General features: G+C 47.6%; 1 protein-coding gene across 1 annotated transcript; it reads left to right on the forward strand.

Annotated features, from left to right (window-relative positions):
- The first annotated feature begins 5402 nt into the window (after positions 1 to 5402).
- LOC144102520 (uncharacterized) lies at positions 5403 to 9561 on the forward strand. The gene is made up of 3 exons (XM_077635774.1): positions 5403 to 5425; positions 8725 to 8982; positions 9447 to 9561. The coding sequence occupies exons 1-3, from the start codon at positions 5403 to 5405 to the stop codon at positions 9559 to 9561; spliced, it is 396 nt and encodes a 131-aa protein (XP_077491900.1).
- The last annotated feature ends 2725 nt before the right edge of the window (positions 9562 to 12286 follow it).

Raw genomic sequence — 12286 nt, forward strand, 5'->3', positions numbered from 1 at the left:
CTACTAAATATGGGGCTTCACAACAACTGGAGTGAGATAGCTGAAGCGGTAAGATCAGCGCAGCTAGATAGGCTCAGCAGGACGAGCACCGGCAGAGCTATACTAGAAGCGGTCGACAGGCAAACCGACAGGGGGATGCAAAAGAAACAAGACATTCAAAATGTGCTAGGGAAAAGATCAGAGTAGACCCATTGCCCAAAAATATGCACCCAGAATTCAACAAGGAAAGAAGAGAAAAGAGGGCAGAAGCCATGGCCAGAGGACTGGACAGTCTAGATAAGAAAGCAGTGGCATACACAGATGCAGCAAGTGGGAAGCTAGGAGCAGCCGTGGCCTCAGTGGTCAACGGAAAGGGGGAACCTGAGATAGCAGCATCCATTCGAAGCCGCAACCCGGAAACGGCGGAAGAAGTCGCAATAGCGCTCGCATGCGTAGGAACGCAGGCCAAAATTATAGCTAGTGACAGCAGAACTGCAGTCTACAATTATGGCAGAGGGAGGATTGCCTTAGAAGCAGCACAAATTCTAAAAAAGAAGGAAATTGGGAGGGACGTACGCATCGTGTGGGTACCAGCTCACGCATCCATCCCTGGAAACGAGGCGGCAAACACCCTGGCTCGAGACCTCTACTTCCGAGCCAGGGGAGAGCCGCCCGACTGCAAGGACCTGGATGAGAGACTGATCAGCTATGCAGAAATAATAGAGAGCTATAGAAGTCAAAGGAGGATTTTCCCTCCGCCGGACAAAACACTAGGGAATAAAGAAGCTACAACATGGCGTAGACTACAAGCTGGGAACTTCATAAACCCGGTGTGGGCATCACAACGTATTTAGGGAAAAGGAAATAGAGGAAAAATGCAAAAAATGTGAGAATAGGGGGACCCTAGATCGCATCATTTGGGAATGTACACACTCCCCAGGGATTAAAGAAGGAATAAATAGCAAGGAAGCCTGGGAAACCCTTCTGCAAAGCGCGACCCCGCCGTGCAGAAAAAAGTCATTCACCTGGCACTGGAGGCTGCAAGAGACCAAGAACTCTATGCCTGCCTTTAGATGCGAGGCTCCCGGCCCCCACCCCTAGGCCTGCGTGCCAGAGATGGGGAGTAGGGGAGCCTCTTCTCTGGTGGAAATAAAGGTTTTTGGAATGGAATGGAAATGCGCTGTCACGTGGGCCCGGCAAACCGTGACCTCGAATGGGTCGCATCGCCTGCTTGACACGCACGTCGTTATATCTGCCTCTGTCCGTGTCTAAAGGTGCGCTGTTTTTCCAAATATGAGCTACCAACTAGCCCGTCTGACCACCCTTGCAAGTTGACACGCACGTCGTAAACACGGAGACGATGGAGAGACGGGAGCTTTTTTTTAATTGGTTTTTGGGGAAAGGAAATGGCGCAGTATCTGTCTCATATATCGTTGGACACCTGGACCGCGCCGTAAGGGAAGGGTAAAGGAGGGGGTGAAAGAAGAAGGAAGAGGTGCCGTAGTGGAGGGCTCCGGAATAATTTCGACTACCTGGGGATCTTTAACGTGGACTGACATCGCACAGCACACAGGCGCCTTAGCGTTTTTTCCTCCATAAAAACGCAGCCACCGCAGTCGGGTTCGAACCCGGGAACTCCGGATCAGTAGTCGAGCGCCCTAACCACTGAGCCACCGCGGCGGGTTGTTGCAAGTCGCAAATTAATGGCGAATAGCTCCGAGTCAGAAGACGAAGAATTTTATTTTGGCGGGGACACTGATTATGAGGCATCGGGGGGCGATACAGACGATGAAGACGACGCCGCGTTTGCGAATAATAATAATTAATAATTGGTTTTTGGCGAAAGGAAATGGCGCAGTATCTGTCTCATATATCGTTGGACACCTGGACCGCGCCGTAAGGAAAGGGGGAAAGGAGGGAGTGAAAGAAGAAAGGAAGAAAGAGGTGCCGTAGTGGAGGGCTCCGGGATAATTTCGACCACCTGGGGATCTTTAACGTGCACTAACATCGCACAGCACACGGGCGCCTTAGCGTTTTTCCTCCATAAAAAACGCAGCCGCCGCGGTCGGGTTCGAGCCCGGGAACTCCGGATCAGTAGTCGAGCGCCCTAACCACTGAGCCACCGCGGCGGGTGGTTTGCGAACCCCGAAAACCACTTTATTTTTACACCGCTTAAGATAAACCTGGATGAGTTTTTTCCTGTTTGGATCTGCACGAAACCCTGGCCAATTCCCCACCGTGGTATGTGTCATCGTATTTGAGGCAACAACAACAACAATTTTATTTTTGACCCTCTGGTCGGCGATTCCGAAGAGGAGGCAAGCGTCAGGCCCGACGCAGTTCAGGTTGTGCCAGCGGACGCCGAGCGTGTAGGCAACGTCAACTGGTAAGTAGTGTTGGGTTATTTTGCTGCTCGTCTGAGGGATTTTTGTTTTTCGTCCCAACTGCAGTGCCCGATCTCTTTGCCATTATGTCAGTCACGGCCAGTCAACCATATCGCGGACAAAAACACGAGGCCACTAACACGTGCAACCCCGCATGTTGTAGCTCTGTCTTCGCTGTTTCCGTAAACAATGCGTATATATTTTGTCGCGAGCACCCATTACGCCGTTTGCATGCCATTTCTCCCTGAATAGTTTGCACGTGTTCTCCCATGTATGGATTCAGAAGTGAGGGTGAGGGAAGAAAAGTAAAAATGAGGGCATTTGCCGGTCTCTGGTTATTACACTTACTGGAGCACACCATGATTGTGTAATTTCCCCGTGCATTTAGCAGCGACAGAAAACGACATTTACGGTTTGAAATTTCTTCTGGTAACACTTGATCTCTCAATTCGAACGGCATTTCCTCTGAACTCGGGGAATATCACTGATCTCCACCAAGGGCTGGACGCCGCATCGGGTGCGCGAAAGTGAAGCCACCGAAGTTCAGCGGCATGTCCCGGAAGTCAGCCTTTTGGCAGTGCACGAAATCGGGCTTCAGCACGGTTTTTCAGTTTTAGTTTCGTTTTCCAATTAGCATCTTGTATTTTTCCACGTTCTCGTCTTTTTCATGACAATGTCTACATGTTGCACCGTCAACTACATGAGGAGAGCAGCAAAGTCCTCGGGAAAAACGTTTCAATAATAAGGGTCCATTGCATCGCTATGGGGCGGCACAAGCAGACGACAGAACGTCGCTAGCTACACAGTACGTACGGAGCCTCGTCTGCTCAGCTCTGTGTCGTCCCGTTGCGCTAGCGTTGCCAACTCCGCTCTTTGTTGTGATGCACGATGTCGCAATCTAAGCCCCAAATGATACTATCAATGGGGGATAAATTTAAGAAAGGGTAGGTGGAAACCTTCATTAGGCAGCCGACTTTTGCAGTGACAATTTTACCGAATTATGTTGAAGTGAGGGCGAGGCCACAATCTGGTGGGGTGCCGTCGGTGTTCTACTGTTTCACATGAGCGCGTCCAAAAAGGTATATGGTATTACTTTTTCGCCGGAGTGTATCAAGTACCTGTTTCGTACTGTAGCAAATTATGCCAGAATGGGCTGTTATTCGTAATGCATGGTGCAGTTCACTTCAAACAGCGCTTGTCACATGCGCTGCTGCATTCGTCGTTCTCGCCAGTCGTTTATCTCATGCTATGTAGGCCAAACGTGGCTCTGCTATTGAGTTAGATTAAAAGCACGTCTGGAAGGTAAATGACCCACTAAAGCGATAAACATCACCTGCCGTCGATAAAAAGAAGACATCGTGCGCCACCAACCCGAAACTAAAATAGCGGCAGTTCGAGTTTCAGGATTTCCGCGCCATTGCGTTTCCTTTGCAACACGAAAATTTGCTTTTAAAATTACCTAGACCCATCGTCATTCCACTACTTCCCCTAAATACGCTCGGAAGACAAGAACCAGATCGGAAAAAAGTGTTTAATGCACGTACCTGCATGCCTGTTTTCTTCGGTTTCTCTGAAAGCGCAGGGTTCCCCAAACAATGCACACATTTTTAGCGTTGAGTTTGCTTATTCCTTTGATACTACAGTAGATGTTACACGAAAACAACGCGAAAAACTGAGGACGGAAGGGTGAACGACGCAACTCTTTGCATTGAAGTACACAGCAGACACCGACTTCCGGGACATGCCATCGAACTTCCGGTGGCTTTACTTGCGCTCCCTACGGAAGGCGGGAATGCGGCATCCAGGAGATCAGTGGGGAAAATGGATCAGATGGATGGATGGATGGTGGATGGATGGATGGATGGATGGATGGATGGATGGATGGATGGATGGATGGATGGATGGATGGATGGATGGATGGATGAATGGGTGGATGGATGGATGGATGGATGGATGGATGGATGGGTGGGTGGGTGGGTGGGTGGGTGGGTGTATGGATGGATGGATGGATGGATGGATGGATGGATGGATGGATGGATGGATGGATGGATGGATACGGACGGATGGATGGGTGGATGGATGGATGGATGGATGGATGGATGGATGGATGGATGGATGGATGGGTGGGTGGGTGGGTAGGTGGGTGGGTGGATGGATGGATGGATGGATGGATGGATACGGACGGATGGATGGATGGATGGATCCCTGATCTCCACTCGGTGGCTGGATGCAGCATTCCCGCTTTCTGAAGTGGGCGTAGGTGAAGCCACCGGAAGTTGGATGGCATGTCCCGGAAGTTCGGTGTCTGCTGTGTATTTCAATGCCCCCGCCGCGGTGGCTCAGTGGTTAGGGCGCTCGACTACTGATCTGGAGTTCTCGGGTTCGAACCCGACCGCTGCGGCTGCGTTTTTATGGAGGAAAAACGCTAAGGCGCTCGTGTGCTGTGCGATGTCAGTGCACGTTAAAGATCCCCAGGAGGTCGAAATTATTCCGGAGCCCTCCACTACGGCACCTCTTCTTCCTTTCATCTTTCACTCCCTCCTTTATCCCTTCCCTTACGGCGCGGTTCAGGTGTCCAACGAATATATGAGACAGATATTGCGCCATTTCCTTTCTCCCAAAAAACAATTATTATTATTATTATTCAATGCAAAAAGTTGCGTCGTTCATCCTTCCGTCCTCAGTTTTTCGCGTTGTTTTCGTGCACGTCTACTGTAATAGCAAAGGAATAAGCTAGCTGAACGTGATAAATGTAAGCATTGTTCTTGGGAACACTAATTTCGGAGGAACCGTATTGAACAGACATGCATGTCTCACCATGCCGCGGCAAAGGGATACGTGCATTAAACACTATTTTCTGACATGGCTCTTGTCTTCCGAGCGTAATTAGCAGAAGCAGTGGAATGACGATGAGCCTAAGTCATCTTTAAAACGAACTTTCGTGTAGCGAAGAAAAGGCAATGGCGCGGAAATCCTGACACTCGAAAAGCCACTCGTTATACAGCTGCCGCTATTTCAATTTCGGGTTGGTGGCGGACGATGTCTCTTCTCATCGATTACAGGTGATTTTTATCGCTTTAGCGTGTCATTTACCGTCCATACGTATTTTTAATCTAACTCTATAGCACAGCCACATTTCATCTACAGTACGAGAGGAACGACTGACGAGAAAGGCGAATTCAGCAGCGCATGTGATAAGCGCTGTTAGAAGTCAACTGCACAAAGCATCACGAATAAAAGCCCATTCAGGCATAATTTGCGACAGTACGAAACAGTACTTGATACTCTCCGTCGAAAAAGCAGTACTATATACATTTTGGACGCGCTAATGTGAACCAGCAGAACACCGACGGCACCTCACCAGATTGTGGCCTCGCCCTTGCTCGCTCCGGTTCGGTCTAAACATAATCCGGTAAAATGGTCGCTGCAAATTTAAGTCGGCTGCATAATGAAGGTTTCCACCTATTCTTTCTTAAATTTGTCCCCCATTGATGGTATAACTTGGGCTTAGAGCGCGACAACGTGCATCACAACAAAGAGTAGAGTTGGCGACGCTAGCGCAACAGGACGACACTGTTGAGCAGACAAGGCTCCGTACGTACTGTGTGCAGCGACGTTCTGTCGTCTGCTAGTGTCGTCCCATAGCGATGCAATGAACCCTTATTTTTGAAACGTCTTTCTCAGTTAATTTGCTGCTCTCCTCATGCAGTTGACGGCGCAACAGGTAGACATTGTCACGAAGAAAGACGAGAACGTCGAAAAAACAAAATTCTAAGCGGGAAACGAAAACTAAAACTTAAAAACCGTGCTGATGTCCGATTTCTTGCACTGCCAAAGGCTGACTTCCGAGACATGCCACCCAACTTCCGGTGGCTTCACTTTCGAGCGCCTTATGCGGCATCCAGCCCCCTAATGGAGATCAGTGTGGATGGATGGATGGATGGATGGATGGATGGATGGATGGATGGATGGATGGATGGATGGATGGATGGATGGATGGATGGATGGATGGATGGATGGATGGATGGATGGATGGATGGATGGATGGATGGATGGATGGATGGATGGAAGGATGGATGGATGCACGGATAGATTGGGCGGTGGCTCAAGCCACCTAGCCATAGCTCGTGAAATTGCAGTCTTGCCTTGATATTTGCCACCAATCAGATAACCTTCTCCTGGTTACTTCTACCCGCTTAAAATATACTGTTCCGTCACCGCCGTTAAACACCAGTGCTTTGAATAAATCAGCCCCGCTGCTTTCCACTGTAGGGTGGAGCTCTATGCAGAAAATTATCAAGTGCTCAGCCATTTTCTGCTCCTTCCACATGCGCCGTATAACATGTCCATCTCTCTCGTTGTATCCGACTCCACAGACCGCAAAACTCCCGTCCTGGCATCGAACACCAAAGTGCTTCTCCTGTTAATATCGTAAATATTTTTTATGGCAATTCCCTGCTTAAACATTCTGTATCTACTCATGAAGTGCCGATTTCGTCAGCATCCGTGTTTTTCACAGAGCTGTATCTGTTTCTTTAACCTTTATCTTAACCGATAATTTGCTGTACACATATTTGCTTGTCAATTTTCTAGCTTGCTTTCTTTACTTTGTGTCCGCATTCCTTATGTGCAGGCTACTGAAAACTTTCCTAGCCCACCGCTTTCCCCCCATTTCTCTCAATCGCTCCTCAAATGCCATCATCTTGCTAGTTTCTCTGCTCTCGAACGACGCCCATCCCATATCACCCTGTGCCCCTGATTTTGTGTATTGCCATGTGATCCCACCCGCCTCGGTGGCTCAGGGGTTAATGCGTTCGGCTACTGAGCCGGAGTACCCGGGTTCGAATCTGACCACGGCGGCAGCGTTTCGATTGAAGCGAAACGCAAAAGTCGCCCGTGTGCTGTGCGATGTCAGTGCACGTTAAAGGGGTACAGACACCCCATTTTTGTGTTGCATCTCTCGGTTGTAAATAATACGTAGAGATTCTGTAAGCTTGGTACACGATGTTAGAAGCACGAACACGTACTATATAATTAACAATCGTACTATTTGTATCCACCAGTTTCGGTTTCGGTTTGTAGTTGCCAGGTTTCTACACGACGTCAAAAACCAGACAATGCGCTGTCACGTGTGCCCGGAAAAGCGTGACGTCGAGTGGGCACGTCGTCTGCTTGACACCCACGTGCGTAAACACGGAGACGACGGAGAGACGGGAGCTGCAAGTCGCAAATTAATGGCGAATAGCTCCGAGTCAAATGGCGAAGAATTTATTTTGGCGAGGATACTGATTTTGAGGCATCGGGGGACGACACAGATGATGAAGACGCCCCATTTGCGAACCCCGACAACCACTTTATTTTTACACCGCTTGAGATAAACCTGGATGAGTTTTTTTCCTGTTTGGATCTGCACCAAACCCTGACCAATCCCGCACCGTGGGTATGCGCCATCGTATTTGAGGCAACAACAACTTTATTTTGGACCCGCTGGGCGTGATTCCGAAGAGGAGGCAAGCGTCAGGCCCGACGCAGTTCAGGTTGTGCCAGCGGACGCCGAGCGTGAAGGCAACGTCAACTGGTAAGTATATAGTGTTGTTGTGTATGGTTTATGGGGATTTAACGTCCCAAAGCGTCTCAGGCTATGAGGGACGCCGTAATGGAGGGCTCCGGAAATTTCAACCACCTGGGGTTCTTTAACGTGCACTGACGTCGCACAGCACACGGGCCTCTAGAATTTCGCCTCCATCGAAATTCTACCGCCGCGGCCGGGATCAACCCGCGTCTTTCGTGCCAGCAGCCGAGCGTCCTAACCACTGAGCCACCGCGGCGGCTGTAGTATTGCTGTGTTATTCTGCTGCTCGTCTAAGGGATTTTTGTTTCTTTTCGTCCCAACTGCTGTGCCCGATCTCTTTGTCATTTATGTCAGTCAGAGCCAGTCAAACATATCGCGGACAAAAAAAGCGAGGCGACTAACAAGTGTAACCCCGAATGTTGAAGCTCGGTCTTTGCTGTTTGCGTAAACAATGCGTATATATTTTTTCGCGAGCACCCATTACGCCGTTTGGATGCCATTTCTCCCTGAACTGTTTGCACGTGTTCTTCCATGTACATGTAGTGCCGGAGACTGCGTGATTTTGCCGCTCCAGCAAGCCATTCGCACACCTCTATTCATTTCTTTTATTTTTTTGCTCGTGCTCCCTGAAACAGACGATATTTCGCTTGTCTCATGCTTCGTGGCGAGCGTGCGTCCATTCGAGAACTCGCAAAAACGCGCCTGATGTATTCACGAAGTGGTCTTTCCGAAACTACCTTCGGCTGCGGGTGCGACGGTTTGCAAGTGCAGTTTTGTGTGCTGCAATAGTAGTAGTAGTCACAATAATAATAATAACGATGTTTATCCTGGGTGTGAATGCGGCCGCTGTCGCGCCATGGACACCGTGCTCGAGTCTGTGTGCTGCCGTGAAATCCGTGAAGTAGCTGGCCACATCCCTGACTGTGCGCAGTGCATCACCAGCAGCAACATGTTTGTACTGAGGCGCCTTAACAACTACGCACTGCAACTTGCATATTTGGCACTACTGGCACGACCGGCCCTCACCAATGCACCAGAGATCCACAGGTAACTGAATGTTGCATGGTCGATCATATAAGAGAGGCACTTGCGATATTGTCATGCTCCATTCCTGTATCAGTTTCAATGATGACATTTCTGTCTCTTGCATTAAACTCCACATTTTTCTTGATCTTCAAGCCTAACTACGCTACCATTTCGCTTGCAGCTATAAAGTTTGAATGCAGCCACGTTAATATGAACTAAGTTTCAAAGTTTCGGCACAGTGGTTTAAATTTTGACAATCCTGACATCAAAGCTGAAAGCAGTGAAAATATAGCTTTCTACACAATATCGCTACATACTCTCTTATTCTACCTATACACCTAACCTGGCATCTCAGTTGCTGGCACTTGCCACTGATACTGAACAACTAAAAGAAAAACTGATTCAGGGTTGTGTAACTAATAGGTGTTTTTGTGTTTTGCACATCACCATCATAACGCAGCGACTATTTTTTGCAGTCGTTAGAGGTACACGGCATACAGACAGTTTGTGCGCTGGATTTGGCATCGGCTTGGGAGGAGGAATCGCAGAGTTCTGCTATGCTGTGCAGCGGGAGAAATGAGAAATGCTTTCCCCGCATAGCGATACTGTGGATTTCGCTACCTGGAATAAATCAGTGTCAGAAATTAACTGTGCCCACTGGAGGTAACAATGTGCACAGTCATTTATTTCACATCAAAATGCAAAGCAGAACAATGAACTCCAAGTAAAACAAAAAAGGAAGTGTACATTTGTCTGAATAATTACAAGTGATATATCTTACAAATGCGTACTTTGTATAGATATTCATATACACACTTTGGGCTGGCCTAGCTACACATGCAAAATATTCATGAAATGCTGCCTTCAACAATACAACTGTCGAAATTCACACCACATAACCAGGTTTGTACATGTGATAAAATATCACATTGCTCTGTAATCACTATGAATGAACACACTTATTTTCATACACAACAGTAAAATGGCAGAACAGCTGTACCTGCATTAGCTCCCACACATAAAGAGTGACCCTGGCAGAGCCAGTTTGTGTCAAGCATATGAGGGTACAATGACAGACGTCGCTACGCAATGGACTTCCTCAGTTGTATGCACTTTTTGCAGAGAAATGCATAAAGCCCACATACTGCGTCAGGGTGCATGCCTTGCCTTCCGGGGAGCACTGATTATTATCATGTCAGCATTTCCTCAATATTCATGTTATCCAGACAAAGCAGTTTTTTAGAATGAAATCCTCTCCCATTATCTTTTTTCTCCCATTTGCTCACCTCTGTTTGAAAGTAAAAACAAACAAATGTTACCCTGATCAGCAGTACACTAATGAAGTTTTGTACAAGCAATACAGCACAACCTGTGTGCACTTCAGACAAAGCAAATACGTGCCAAGTAATGAAGACTTGAGGGTTGGACGAGTTGCAGTGGGCTCATTTTTGAAAGACAAGGACAGCAGAAAGGTGACACTTGTGCTAGTTGAAGGAAGGTAATTTGGAAGAAGCAACAAATTACAGCTAAATTAAATTAAGCAGAAGGAGGAACAAAATGAAACAGGATAGATAATAGTTGGCAGCAATTATGAACGATTAAGCAGAGACTGTTTGTGTGTATCAAGGGGCTTTAACTGTGAAAAGGACTTCCAAGCTCGAGAAAGCCAGGGTGTAGTATGACTTGGAGCCCCAGCTTCTCGCAGTTCCGAGAAAGATATCATATTTCAGCCTTATATGGGGAATTCTGAGCAGGCAGCTACATTTATGCAGGTGTTGCGCACATCAGTGAGCGCAGCATATCGATAGGAATGCTGTCAATTTAATATGAACTCTCACGAAAGCTATAAACTGGTAAATAAGAACCTGCACATGGCCAGATATCTGCTCAACCAAGCTAGCACATCAAGTGTGGTATGTGTGGTGGCAACCCATTCATAGTGTTTTATAGTAAGAGGTGAGTTACGAAAACAATGCTGAGTAACAAAAAGCGTTACTATTTTCAAATAACGCTAAACATCCATTCTGGGGCTTCCTCTTGCGGCAGTACCAGGCCTTCCAGCAATAAAATTGAGCAGCAGGTAAGTGTTAAACTTCTGCAGGACTGTATCCCACTGCAGGCTCGCTACAACAGGTGCAGGATAATGCACTGGGGCATCATCACAGGTTCATTCATTCATTCATTCATTCATTCATTCATTCATTCATTCATTCATTCATTCATTCATTTCCTCAAAGGTCTCAATCGAGACACAACATGAGGGAGTGGGTGTTTATGGGAAAGAAAGGAAATAAATTGTGATGAGAGGTTTTCGATGAGCCGCTTGAATGCTTGTGGGTTGATGATAGTGGCAACTTCGGTGGGCAGGTCATTGCAGTCTCGTGCTGTACGTAGGAAAAATGATTGCTTAAAGGTCACGGTATGGGCTTTTGGGGGATACACTGTATTTTGACGGCGAAAGCGGGCGATGCGATGGGCCCTTTTTATGTAGGGGTTATCAGAAGGCAAGGAATGGAAAAATTTATGAAAAAGGTTAAGACATGCTAGTCTACGGCGCTTGGATAGGGGGGGGGGGGGGTAGTTTTATTTGCGCTTTTAGTGCGGAGATGCTGGCATTGTGGGGATAATTAGACACAATGAAGCGTGTCGCGCGATTCTGAACCGATCGACTCGAGCGCGTTAGTGAGATTATTGTAGTGCGGGTCAAAAATAGCATTAGCACACTCCAGCGTCGGTCGCACAAAAGTTTGAAAAGCAAGCTGTTTAATAGAAGGTGAAGCGAGCGAAAGGTTACGTCGTAAATAGCCTAACGCAAGATTAGCAGAGTTTATTATGTGGTTAACCCTTTGTATCCCAGGTCCCTCAAACGTGGCAGTGTTCTTTTAATTTTTTCGAGGTAGAAAATATGCTCTAGGAACTCCGTGTTCCTAGCTGCCACGAACGTGGCGGCTGGTGCTTGCACTCACTGTCAGTAGATGACGCCACGGGGTCCGCACAACAGCATTTTGAGCGTCGAAAACATGGACTCCACGTGCAGCCGGCCAAGGCGGTAAGTGTGCGTTATTTTTCTGTTGTGGTAACCTGAACTCTGATAATTTAATATTGAAAACACTGGCAGCAGTTTTGCGGAAGTCTAGCGAATATACTTAAGCAGTTTCATGTTGCTACGACTGCTCCTTATAGAGCATTTCACTTCGTTCAGCATACATACACATTTGTGGCAGCCAGGAAGCTGGGGTCCGTCCTTCCAGAGAAATGCATGAACGAGTATGATTTCATTGAGCGCTTATGTCAGAGTATTTACGGCACCGAATTTAATTTCCAT

This window comes from Amblyomma americanum, chromosome 8 (genome assembly GCF_052857255.1).
Source record: "Amblyomma americanum isolate KBUSLIRL-KWMA chromosome 8, ASM5285725v1, whole genome shotgun sequence".
NCBI lineage: Eukaryota > Metazoa > Arthropoda > Arachnida > Ixodida > Ixodidae > Amblyomma > Amblyomma americanum.

Coding starts and splice junctions, on each gene's coding strand:
- LOC144102520 (XM_077635774.1), top strand. CDS start 5,403: ATGTCTCTTCTCATCGATTACAG. Junction 5,426..8,724: donor TCTCTTCTCATCGATTACAG/GTGATTTTTATC, acceptor GTGCTGCAATAG/TAGTAGTAGTCACAATAATA. Junction 8,983..9,446: donor AATGCACCAGAGATCCACAG/GTAACTGAATGT, acceptor CAGTCGTTAGAG/GTACACGGCATACAGACAGT.